Source organism: Frieseomelitta varia, unplaced genomic scaffold (assembly GCF_011392965.1).
Source record: "Frieseomelitta varia isolate USP_RPSP 00005682 unplaced genomic scaffold, Fvar_1.2 scaffold_257, whole genome shotgun sequence".
Lineage (NCBI taxonomy): Eukaryota > Metazoa > Arthropoda > Insecta > Hymenoptera > Apidae > Frieseomelitta > Frieseomelitta varia.
Genome location: NW_025109987.1, coordinates 21,328 through 35,112, shown reverse-complemented (window position 1 = coordinate 35,112; position 13,785 = coordinate 21,328). Strand labels below are relative to the sequence as shown.

At 36.6% G+C, this 13,785-nt stretch overlaps 1 protein-coding gene across 2 annotated transcripts in view; it reads left to right on the top strand.

Annotated features, from left to right (window-relative positions):
- The window catches only part of LOC122528736 (proto-oncogene tyrosine-protein kinase receptor Ret), a 32,907-nt gene that overhangs the window by 9,519 nt on the left and 9,603 nt on the right, over positions 1-13,785 (top strand). For both annotated transcript variants that reach the window (XM_043654174.1, XM_043654175.1), the window contains exons 2-9: positions 4,491-4,718; positions 5,114-5,244; positions 5,580-5,715; positions 7,014-7,270; positions 8,612-8,783; positions 10,172-10,269; positions 12,205-12,485; positions 12,567-12,758. In XM_043654174.1, the coding sequence (XP_043510109.1) occupies positions 4,491-4,718; positions 5,114-5,244; positions 5,580-5,715; positions 7,014-7,270; positions 8,612-8,783; positions 10,172-10,269; positions 12,205-12,485; positions 12,567-12,758 (1,495 nt within the window). The remainder of the gene's footprint in view (positions 1-4,490; positions 4,719-5,113; positions 5,245-5,579; positions 5,716-7,013; positions 7,271-8,611; positions 8,784-10,171; positions 10,270-12,204; positions 12,486-12,566; positions 12,759-13,785) is intronic.

Genomic DNA, 13,785 nt, shown 5'->3' with positions numbered 1-13,785 from the left:
CTTTGTGCAATAAAGTGTCTGTTAATGTATCAATATCATCATATCATACAATACATGAAAAAATTAAATTAAATACAAAGTACGTTTAAATTAAAATTAAGTGCAATACTTTAAATACAATTATAGATACAATATATATAAAACGTACCTTGTGTAATAAAGTCTCTGCCAATATATTAATATATCGTATTATTACATTACATACTGTAAAATACGTATACAGGATTAATCCACGATAAGTACCGACTATTAAAAATTGAAGACTTTTGAACAGGAGTGTACGTACACGCAGGGCGAGACTCGAAAGGGGTAACGACGCATGCCTTATCGTGTAATTCTCGACGCGGTGATTTCGCTCGAACGATCTCGCTAAGAAACGCGACTGAGAAATTCTCTTTTCCATTTTGAGAAGGATTTAATGGGAAGATAGGCGCGAAGTTAAGTTAAGTTTAAGGCGAATGCCCTCACCTTGACGCTCCATCCCTTCTTTCTCTTTCGAGGTTCGCCTCGATCTCTCGGAAAAAGCCGATAAATATCGGCCGAGATGTTAAGGAGGTCGTAAGTCGGTTGTCACGGCGTTTTAAAAGTCGCTCGCAGGGGAAGCTCACCTTTTCCCGAGCCTCCGAGCTGTCGAAATCACCTAAATATAGTTAAGCTATTTCCGAAATCGGTATAGCGTGCTATACGAATACGCCGTGGAAACGAATGGGGCCGTCGGCGATAGAAAAAGAGAGAAACGAAACGAAAGGGAAACCGAAGGATCGAAGCGGAACGGATCCGAAAAGGGAAACAGAACCGAGAGGGGGGAGAGAAGCTGTTGACACTAAACGTACCGAAATGGCTGTGTCAAATGACCGGTTTGAAAAACCTGATTTCAAATTCTGCGCTCAAATTGTCACTTGTTTCGTTCATTTGACTCTCACAATAAAAAAAAAAAAAAAAAAATTAAAATATAGTTACAGTTTCTCTTCTTATCGAGAAAAGTTATATTCTGCGCGCTGTTAAATTAGCTGTCTTTCTTTCCTCATCTAAAAAAAGTTATTCTAAAAAAGTTATTCTAAAAAGTTATTCTAGTTATTCTATTCCTATCTAAATTCATGTGATTCTTATCTAAATATCATTCCGTGCATTGTTCCCAATATTAAATTGACAATTAGCTGTCTTTCTTTCTTTATCTAAATTTATCTTTTTTCTTCTCTTGTCTAAAAAAAATTATATTCTGCACTCTTTCCAACATTAAATTAACTGTAACTGTTTTTCAGGGACCTTCATTTCATAATCGGTCATTTGACATCGGTTATGAACAGGGATAGGTGAACATAAAATGCTGGCTATATTTACTATTAAAGAGAAGACGAAATGATCTACGACGAACGCAAGTGTCGCGCGACAATGAGAAACTTGTTAATTTTTTTCGACCAGAAATGTTTGCGCAGGTGGCTGCCTGATCGAAACGAGTCGCGTCGCTCGAGAATAACGATAGCTCGTGGAAAATACGTGGTAGGTGTTCGAAAGAGGGGAAAACGAGAAGGAAACTGTTCGAGGAGGGAAAGACAATTCGGCGGAAAGAACGCGCGTGTTTTGGGGGGCGAGTCAACTTACAGAGAGGACAGAGGGTGACACTAGATGCGCGTACGTCGGGATGGTGGCACTATCTATGGTGGCGCACAGGCGAGGTGGCGAAAGTGGTCGAGGCCTCGCTTCGCGGGGGACGCCCCAACGTCCAAGGTCCTTGCAGATCCGAAGAGGGCTGGACGAGTTATATGGCTGCGCGTATCGTGTTCAGTGTCTTCGGTGTCTCTGTTTTCGGGAATCGTAACTCAACGTGCGAATAGGGTTTCCAGGTACAACGATCACGTGCCTCCAGAGATCTATACAACGAACCGTTCCCACTTTCCCCGTTTCTCTCGATCGTTCGGCCGATCCTGTCGATTTTTGCTGTCCCATAATCTCAAAGATTCTCGCTCTCTTAATACTTTTCTCAATAGGGAATGATTTTGTACTTGAAACAAGACGTTTTTACTTTGTCCAATTGGCTTTCACGTATAATTAAGCATTGAAATAAATATTCGTGAATGTAATATTTAGTTACTGATGTAACGACGATTTTTCAATTGCTGAATCATAAAGTCGCTGTTAGCACGCATGCGTCTGCAGCGTTCAATGATTAAGAAGCTTTTTCAAGAGAATTATTAGGTTTCTTGAAAAAGTTTGACCTTCGTGATGAGCAGAATATAATGCGAAATTTCTTGGCTTGAAATTCAAGGTTAAGATCAATTTCGTGGCAGGTTCTTTACATCTATTTCCATCAAATTGAGGGTGTAGAATTCATCTACGGACAATCCTTTCTTTCCACTCTGTGTACAATGTGCTTGGTTCCAATTATAGCGCCATATCTCCTTTTACTTTTTCTTCAGTCACGTGCATAAATAGGCAAATTTTATTTTATCTACTTTTATTGCTACGGAATAAATTTATTTGTTTTGCCTGGATTATACTTAACTAATTGCGCTGGAATGACGTGCCACGCACTTTTTTGTCCTAAAATTGCAATATTTTCTCAATTTTAAGTATATTTAAATATAACCCAGGCAAAACAAATGAAAAATTTATTACTTTTTAGTAATTTCTGTACAGTAACATATCGATTTAAAAGGAATTCAAAAAGAAGACGAATTGTTTGGTACGGTTTGGTCACTCGTTATGATCCGCAATCAGCGCAAGTGGTTAACCTTTTGTTACGTACGTTGAGAATTCTTTTAATCGCAAAATTGCAATATTTTCTCAGTTTTAAGTATAATCCAGGCCAAACAAATAATAAATTTATTACTTCTCAATAATTTTGTATCCAGTGATACCATACCGACGAGTTCAAAAAGAAAGCGACGAATTATTTTATACGATTTGGTCACTCGTTATGGTCCGCAATCAGTGGTCAGTACAAGTGCTTAACCTCTTGCGTTGGAATGACGTGCCGCGCACGTCGAGAATTTGTCGTCCAAAATTTGCTATATTTTCTCAGTTTTAAGTGTATTTAAGTAAAACAAAATAGGCAAAACAAATAATAAATTTATTACTTATCAATAATTTCTATCCAGTGATATCATACCGACGAGTTCGAAAAGAAAGCGGCGAATTATTGTGTACGGTTTGGTCACTCGTTATGGTCCGCAATCAGTTGTCAGTACAAGTGCTTAACCTCTTGCGCTGGAATGACGTGCCGCGCACGTCGAGAATTTGTCGTCCAAAAATTGCTATATTTTCTCAATTTTAAATATATTTAAGTATAACCAAGGTAAAATAAATTTATTATTTCTCAATAATTTCTATCCAGTGGTATCATATCGACGAGTTCAAAAAGAAAGCGACGAATTATTGTGTACGGTTTGGTCACTCGTTATGGTCCGCAATCAGCGCAAGTGATTAACCTCTTGTCACGTACATCGAGAATTCTTTTAATCGCAAAATTGCAATATTTTCTCAGTTTTAAGTATAATCCAGGCCAAACAAATAATAAATTTAATACTTCTGAATAATTTTGTATCCAGTGATAACATACCGACGAGTTCAAAAAAGAAAACGACGAATTATTGTATACGATTTGGTCATTCGTTATGGTCCGCAATCAGTTGCCAGCGCAAGTGGTGAAATATACTTAAAACTGAGAAAATGTTGTAATTTTGTGGGACAAAAAGTTGTCGACGTGCGTGGCACGAGGTTAGAATGATTCGCGTAATTCGTCGAGTCAGTTCGCTTTAACACGTTTCGATACGAGTGTTTGAAGAGAGGGGGAGGAGCGTGCGTGCACGTACGAAATAGTTTGCACGACTTAACTCGACTCTCGCGTGACCGTCGCTCGCGCTCTTTCGTCCGCCTTCGACCGTACCCTCGCGCCATCGCACCCTCACCCTCCCCATAACTATAATACATGCATCGCCGCGGCCATCACTCCCTACCCGAAATATCCTCTTTCTTCACCCTTTTTACCCAACACGCGCGCGTTCTTCCACCGCTCGGAATCGCCGGACCGACGCTCGTCCGAGAATTCCTCCGCGCGATGAATTTCGCACGAGATCGCCCGTCTCTGTTTTTACTCGTCGTATAGACATGAATAGTCGAAGCTTCGTCCCCCGCGTATCGATCGGATCGAAAATACGAAAGGTGAAAGGTGAAATGTTTCAACGACAATTTTCCTTTGTGTTGTATCGCATCGTATCGCATCACACGTTCCGCGAAAACGTCACGAACGAATCTTGATCGCGATTCCTAGCCCGTAAGAGCGTGCAGCGGCCACTCGACACCGCTTGAACTACCTGCTGCGTATCGATTAAACGCGCTCACCTTGACACCAGTCGTTTCCACGAACCGCGTTGACCGTACGCGAACCCTCGCCGTTGAACTTTACAATCGAGCGAGCCAGCGAGACGCTTCGCAATTGAAGAAAGAAACAACAGCTCGATAATCTTTCTGTTCGCGTCGTTCTGTTTCAGAGCTCTACTTTCCGCAGTCGAACTTGACCGTGAGGATACCGTATTTTTCGCGAGACGGCGAACGAGGACTCTCGCGGAGGTTGAAGTTGCTCGAGCTGAGGACGCTTCGAAACGACTCGACGGAGCCGAGCCAAGCGAGCTACCGCGTCGTCACCGTGCCCCGCGAGCCGCTCGTTTCTATAGATCCTGAAACTAACAGCCTGTTCCTGCACGGACTCTCCGACGAAGGTATATAATTCGTATTTGTAAGAAAAAAAAGTTTGACTCTGAGAAATATCGAAGCGAACGATTTGCAAGAAATAATTTACAGCACATACACACGTACACACGCAGTGTGCCCTTTATTCCAGAAATATACTGCTCATAAAAATTAAGGGATATTTGCATTGGTATAATATTGCAAGAAGCAAATCGACTTTTCTTTTCATTAAACAAAAACATCAGAAAAGCAAAAAAGCAGAGCAAAAAAGCAGAAAATCAAATGTTTCTTTTTTTTTATTGCTTCATATTCATTTTGAAATATCCCCTAATTTTTGTTAGCAATGTATCTTCTTGATAAGTCCGATTTTCCACAAAATTCGAGTTCGCGAAAACTCTCGCGCTATCGTCGCTCGCTTGTCAAGGTACGTCTTCCCGGTCCGACACGATCGTCGTCCTGGCGAAACAGGAGCGTACCAACGAAGCTGTCCTGGAGATCACGGTGAAACCATTGCGCGTTAACGCGACGACCATCAATTGCGCCGACTACGTTCAGGTAACTACAGTTTCTTTTCCTCCTTCTCCTCCAGAGTTTTTGGATGTTTGTTTGCTTGATTATCTGCGATTCTTTTGGATTCTTTGGGATCGTCTTGGATTCTTTCTTTTTTGTTTCGACTCATTTTGACCTGTTCAGGTAGGTGGAATTCTTTAGATATCTTTTCGTTTTTATTCTTCTTTTTGTTTGATCGTTTTGAATTCTGTTTTTTTCGTTTGATTGTTTGGGACTCTTTTTGGGATCGTTTTGGATTCTTTCTTCTTTATTTGATTTTCTGTGATCATTTTGGATTCTCTTCTTTGTTTTGTTTCGATTGGGCGTTGTTCCGTTTACAGGACATGTGCTTCTGGAACACGTCGAGGTATCGGATCTACGAGAACCAGCCGATCGCAATGATCGGCACCTTCGGACCCGGCATCTATACGGACCTTTGTCCCAGCTTTCGCGTCACCGGCTACAAGCTGTTAAACGGCAAGTGACCTCTTTCTTTTTTCCCTTTTTCTCTCTGCCCGTAGGTCCATCTATCGCCGTTTTCCAGACAGGAAGATGGGACATCCTTTTTTGTTAGAAGCGGTTAGAAACGATCTCTTCCTCGAGGAAATTAATCTGTCAGGCGTACAGTAGGCCAGATTGGAAATTCAGGCGACATTTTACAAAAAAATTATTTACTCTTTATGTTATAATAACATTCAACTCAAATATTTAAATTAATTTTATTTTAACCTCTTGCGCTGGAATGACGTGTCACGCGCGTCGAGAATCTTTTGTCCCAAAATTACAACATCTTTTCTCAGTTTTAAGTATATTTAAGTATAACCCAGGCAAAACAAATAATAAATTTATTACTTCCAATTTCTGTCCAGTGATATACCGACGAGTTCAAAAAGAAAGCGACGAGCTTTATGCGGTTTGGTCATTCGTTATGGTCCGCAATCAGTTACCAGTACAAGTTAATTTCTTGCGCTAGAATGACGAGCCGCGCACGTCCAGATTTTGTCGGCCAAAACTTGCTACATTTTCTCAGTTTTAAGTGTATTTAGGTAAAACAAAATAGGCAAAACAAATAATAAATTTGTTACTTTTCAATAATTTCTATCCAGTGATATGATACCGACGAGTTCAGAAAGAAAGCGACGAATTATTGTGTACGGTTGGTCACTCGTTATGGTCCGCAATCAGTTACCAGTACAAGTGGTTAACCTCTTGCCACGCATGTCAAGAATTTTTTATCACAAAATTGCAACATTTTCTCAGTTTTAGGTATATTTAAGTATAACCCAGGTAAAACAAGTAATAAATTTAGTACTCTTCAGTAATTTCTATCCAGTGATATACCGACGATTTCAAAAAGAAGGCGACGAATTATTGTATATGGTTTGGTCACTCGTTATGGTCCGCAATCAGTTGCCAGCGCAAACGGTTAATTTTACATTTTAAGCTAAATATTTTTGTATATTTGTATGTCGATTTCGTTCATAATTTCAAAATTAAAAGTTTTATTTAGATGTGATCAGTTCATTTAGTTCAGAAATATAGTAAATATTTTTACTATGAAGTAAACAATTTGTCTTAAATTTGTTGTATAAAGTTGACAAAACGGACGTGAAATATATCATGTTGTATATCATTGGAAAGTAATATTTATGTCAAATTTCAGTTTAATACTTTTTACGAGTCGTTATTAAAAATGTCGCCTGAATTCCTCACGATCCCCGGAGAAACACGCTGCAAGGTAAGACACGAACTGTTTTACCTCTGACAATTTTCAGGCACGGAGTACTTTCACGTGTCCAACGACACGCTGTTCGCGAACGCGTTTCTGGACAGGGACTCGTTGGGCCCAGCACCGGGAGGGCCCGGGCCGCGAGTCGCCGTTCAAGTTCAATGCGTCGTCTGGGAGGAGATCACCGGGGTCCAGTACGCGCCGATCGACACGTTGCGCATCGATGTTCTGGATCAAGACGACAATCCGCCGATGGCGCAGGGCAATGACTCAGTCGACGTGAGTCTCGGGGAGTTTACCGCGGTGAGTGAATTTCTGATCTGTTTTTTAGTTTAATACTAGAACTACCAAAACTATAAAAATGACCAATTCATAATTTCTGTTAGACATTTTACAGCTACAAAACAGTGCACTTTTGGAGACTCGAATGATCTTTTGTAAAATATATATATTACGTTGTGTATTATATATAATATATTAGATATATATAATACAATATATTGTATATATATATAAAACAATATAATACAATATACAATATACAATACATTACAATATATTATATATATACTATATATATAAAAGCTAATACATCTAATTTTATATATATATATATATATATATATATATAAAAGCTTGTGTATTACAAAGATTTTCTGTTTCTTTTACTTTAACATTAGAACTACCAAAATGGTCAAAATGACTAATTGACAATTTGTATTAGACATTCTGTAGCTACATATAAACAATACATTTTTGAAGACTCGAATGATCCTTTGTAAAATACATAAATGAAATACTTGTGTATTCTAAAGATACTATTCTGTTTCTTTTACTTTAACACTATAACTAAAAAAATGACCAACTGAAGAATTTTTATATATTTGTAATAGTATACTGTTGGATTCCGTGTAATGGAGTCAATACGCTTACAATTTAGAAGAGTTTATTCCCATACAGTCTTGGTCGTGTATGAAATAGAATGATATAGAATGATTTATAATGTTTAATGCTCTTGAATATGATGTAGAATGATTTAGAATGTTTGATGATATAAAATGTCTTTTAATGATATAAAATGTCTCTATAATGATTTAGAATATATTATGCTTTTAATGATATAGAATGTCTCTATAATAATTTAGAATGTTTCATGCTCTTAATGATATAGAATGTCTTTATAATGTTTTATGCTATCGAATGTCTCTAAAGCATGTCCTTATATATATTTGGTTATCATTGTCAAGTGGAAGAAGAAGGGACATACATGACCAACTATTGGATTTTACCTTATGACAAACTATTCACAGTCCACTTTTATGTGAATTGTTGCTAGCTCACTGTCAATATTTGCATAGATTCAATATTGTCCGGGTTGGTCATCCAACAGTACTTTTAGAGATTCAAATGATCTCTAGTGAAATATATAAACAGAAGCTTGTGTTCTTTCATCGTACCACAAAGTTTCTTCACGTTTTCTTCTTTCATCTTCATTTTTTTTACTAATAAATGTTACATTTCAATGGTCGATAGTTCCACCAGTCTAGTTAACTCGAGTCTCTATCTTTTTTTACTTTCATCGTCTCATTTCTTCGCAAACGTTCTCAATTGACTTTCTCATTCGTGGACTTTTATCGACGACAGGGTGACAAGCTGGTCGACGACAACAAGCTGATACTAAAGGACGCGGACACGGAGTACAGCAACCGCTACAACGTCGTCATACACGGGGACACCCACAACGCCTTCAACATCTCTTACAACACGTTGCCGATCGAGGGTTCCGAAGGAATACCTTACACCGCCATATTTATGAGTGAGTCTCCCGAAACAGTGTTTCCTCTCGTGCACACCACAATAAACCGCTCAGTAGTTTCATCCACGCTAAACTTAAATTATTTCTTTCTTTCGCGTATTTTAAGCGAAGATACTTGAAAACGTGCAACGATCGCTTAATTCGAGACTATGAAGTAGGGAATGAATGAAATTCGAGGCTCGGAGTGTACAGTGAATAGCATAACTGTACCAATGGCGATAATTTAATGTCGATGGAAATGTAACAAGACTTTTATTCAATGTTTCCATTCAATTACTGATAATTATCGATTAACAATTACTTTTGTAGGAATTCCAATGAATTTACGAGAAATTTAAATTAATCACAACCGTTTGATAATTGTCGCTTTATTATAATTTACTACTTCGTTTAAAAAAAGGTATGTACGTGTCGAATTTAAAATAGTTTAAATGTATTCAGTTAAAATAAATATATTCAATTATATTAAATATATTCAATATATTCCATATATATAAATATATTATTTTAAATATATTCAATTAAAAATATTAAATATTAAATTAAATATTAAAAAGCTGAAAATATTAAATATTAAATTAAATATTAAAAAGCTGAAAATATTAAATATTAAATTAAATATTAAAAAGTTGAAAATATTAAACATTAAATTAAATATTAAAAAGCTGAAAATATTAAATATTGAATTAAATATTAAAAAGTTGAAAATATTAAATATTGAATTAAATATTAAAAAGCTGAAAATATTAAACATTGAATTAAATATTAAAAAGCTGAAAATATTAAATATTGAATTAAATATGAAAAAGCTGAAAATATTAAATATTGAATTAGATATTAAAAAGTTGAAAATATTAAATATTAAATTAAATATTAAAAAGCTGAAAATACTAAATATTAAATTAAATATTAAAAAGTTGAGAATACTAAATATTAAATTAAATATTAAAACGTTGAAAATATTAGATATTAAATTAAATATTAAAAAGTTGAAAATAAAATGTTAAATTTCTTTACAATCATATAATACAGTAAACAATAAGCTTCGCTCTTTAAAATGAGTCCAAGTTACTATACAACAAAGTTACATAATCTCTGAAAATTTTTCATTATTACTGGTACAATTGTGCCCCCCCGCTGTAAGTTAATTAAGACAAATGTCATTGTGTTAATTAAACGTTTCAAACGGCTGAATTGCCGGCATTGAAGTGAAAATTCCAAATTAAACGATGAATTTAATCACAAAAAGGAAACGAGGAATCGGTGAACGGAACAATGGGGGGGAAAATGCTACAATGCCGCCGTTAAGAAACACCAAGAGCTTCTCGTTCAACGAATAGCTCAGAGAACGAATGAGATACACTTCCCTTCCTCCTTCTCTGTTACAGAAATTTTCGCAAAGACCACTCTTCTGCCAAAGTCGCCGTATCGCGTGATACTTCAGGTGAAGGACGAGTCTCTGATTGCAGGATACGGGGAAAACACGGTGAGCTTCGCGCCAATACTTCCTTGTTTCTGTCGTGTTGCGTAGCACCGCTCGGCTGGCGTAATCGCGACTCGTTAAACAATTAGGCGGAGGCAAGGGCTGCGCGAGAGAGCGCAGCGTTGGCTGGGCGCGGTTTCGAGGAGCAGATTAAACGAGAAATTAATGGAAATCGTTCGACGTTGAGAAACTGCAGAACGGTCGACGCGTGGGCGGAAGCCGTCCATTATCTCTGTTAAACGGAACTTGCGATTTCAACGTTTCAGCCGCGGCCGCCGGGTGTCTATGCACGCCCACGAAAAACTGGTTGAAATTTCCAGGGAATCGGGCGATCTGGTGGCGTTGCCTCTCTCCTCTTCTCTCGGCGGATCGGACGATCTCGTTTTTAACCGCGGACTGAACATTTTTCATTTTTTCACATCACCGCCTGTCAAATTCAATTCGCACGCGAACCTCGGTCCAGCGTCGAAGCGCTCCGGACTCGTTCTCCGCCGCTTCGTTGAAAATTCCTTCCTCGGATTTTTCGCGAATTTAGGTCAGGACAACCATATATAATTATGTGTTGTTATAAAACAATATATAATACACAATACGTTATTATTATATTATAATTTAGCAGTATTTTAATTTATTATTATTAATTTATTAATATGATACATAATACATAATGCATTATTTTAATTTATTATTGTATATTAATTTATTAATTTATTAATTTATTAATTTATTAATATGATACATAATACATAATGCATTATTTTAATTTATTATTGTAACATAATGTGACACATAATGCATTATTGTAATTTATTATTATAATATAACGTAACACATAATGCATTATTATAATTTATTATTATGACAGAACATAATACATAATGCATTATTATAATTTATTATTATAACACAACATAATACATAATGCATTATTATAATTTATTATTATAACACAACATAATACATAATGCATTATAATTTATTATAATTTATTATTATCACAGGACATAATACATAATGCATTATTCTAATTTATTATTATAACATGACGTAATAGATAATGCATTATTATAATTTATTATTATAACATAACTTAATACATAATGCATTATTATAACATAACATAATACATAATACATTATTATAATTTATTATTATGACAGAACATAATACATAATGCATTATTCTAATTTATTATTATAACATGACGTAATAGATAATGCATTATTGTAATTTATTATTATAACATAACTTAATACATAATGCATTATTGTAATTCATTATTATAACATAACATAATACATAATACATTATTATAATTTATTATTATGACAGAACATAATACATAATGCATTATTGTAATTCATTATTATAACACAACATAATATATAATGCATTATTGTAATTTATTATTATAACATAACGTAATACATGATGCATCATTATAATTCATTATTATAACATAACACACAATGCATTATGATTCATTATTATAACATAATACACAATGCATTATTATAATTTATTATTATAATAATTGCAAGAGGGAAACTTATAATATTTAAATTATCATATAATAATTTAAATTCAAAGAAATTAGTTCAACAATTTTTCTTCACTTTTCGACCAGAATTTCTTTTATTATTCATTATTCTGCTTGCACGAGAGTACTCTCAGGACTTCGAAACCGCTCCGAATTCTCCGAGAGCAGTGTAATATCCGTGTCCATTTGCGAGCAGGTGTTCATTCGACTCTCAGATGGTTGAGCGATGTTCTCGGACAGTAACTCTCCAAACAGTATCCATTTGCGTGAAATACTCTCGAGGGGAACTCGCGAGTACGATTTTACTCTCCGAGTGGACACACCTAGGCTCTAGTTCTCGATTCTGCCCCCTCGTATAACAACGAATCTGCAAAGACAGCGATGTTTCCTCTCGACAGTTGAACATCACGGTGACATTCCACGGGCCGGAGCATCGCACCACCACGACCACCGTGTCGCCGACGTCGTCCGGCAAACAACAGTCATTCTCGTACCCCTCGGGCGTAAAGGTCGCCCGACTAGCGCCTCGTTACACCCGAGTCGCGAAACCGAGCACCGAGCCGCAACCATCGCTCATTTTCAGCGTTCACGGGTCGAGCGCGTTCGCCGTCACCCATAAAGGTGGCATCGTCTACGTCGCCGATGAGGACTTGCTGAGGACAGAGTCGACAAACTTGGTGTAAGTCGCGATCCATCCGTTCGTAGCCGCGCGCCGATATATACGATCAGTCATTCGATCGCACGGGCCCGTGTCTTTCAGGCTCAAGGTCAAGTGGAGCGCGAAGGATCGCGTCGTTTCCTCGAGGACGATCAAGGTCAACGTGAGCAACGTGCCAGCGTCGAAGGTGGACGCGTGCAGCCACGGCAAGATCGGCCGAATGCACTCGTGCGCCAACGCGGAAACACCGGAGGACTGCGAGTCCAGCTGCGGCGTCGCCAGTGGATTTTACAGGTGGCCAATCGCCACACTTGCACAGTGTAATTAATTAGGAGCGTGAATGCCATTTCTCTGAGAAGAAATATGAATATTATAAAGTACGGATTAGCAAAGTACACCTAAAGTACAGGGTGACCATAAAGTGGCTTTACAATTTGAAAAATTTATTACGAAGATAAATGAAAAGACAGATAAGTGGAAATTATTACAAACTGAGACGTATATATTTAAGTTTTTTTTTCTGCCTCATTTAATATGCCTCTGTATAAGTACCATTACTAATGGTGTTCATATAGAAGTGTATTAAAAGATATAAATATACGGGGTGTCCATAAAGTCTCTCTACAATTTCAAAAATTTATTACAAAGATAAATGAAAAGACAGATAAGTGGAAATTATTGCAAAATGAGACGTATATATTTAAGTTTTTTTTTCTGCCTCATTTAATACACCTCTGTATAGGTACCATTACTAATGGTGTCCATATAGAGGTGTATTAAAAATATAAATATACAAGGTGTCCATAAAGTCTCTCTACAATTTCAAAAATTTATTACAAAGGCAAATGAGAAGACAGATAAGTGGAAATTATTACAAAATGAGACGTATGTATTTAAGTTCTTTTCTTTTTGCCTCATTTAATACATTTTTATATGGGTACCATTAGTTGCACGAAGCACATCAAGACTGTACTCGATTTCTTGCCATGTTCGCTGTGGCATACCCTCATCAATGGTGCCAATGGCATTAGTGATCCTCTGCTATAGATTAGTAATGTCCCTTACTTCGATACACGATATCTTTAACATAACCCCATGTGGGTGTCCATAAAGTCTCGTTACAATTTCAAAAATTTATTACAAAGGGAATTGATGAGATATCTTCGTCAGATTTGTTCCATGTACTCGGTGGTTACCAAGGTTACCAATGAGGCAAAGAAAAAAACTTAAATATATACGTCTCATTTTGTAATAATATCTACCTATCTGTCTTTTCATTTGCATTTGTAGTAAATTTTTGAAATTGTAAAGAGTCTTTATG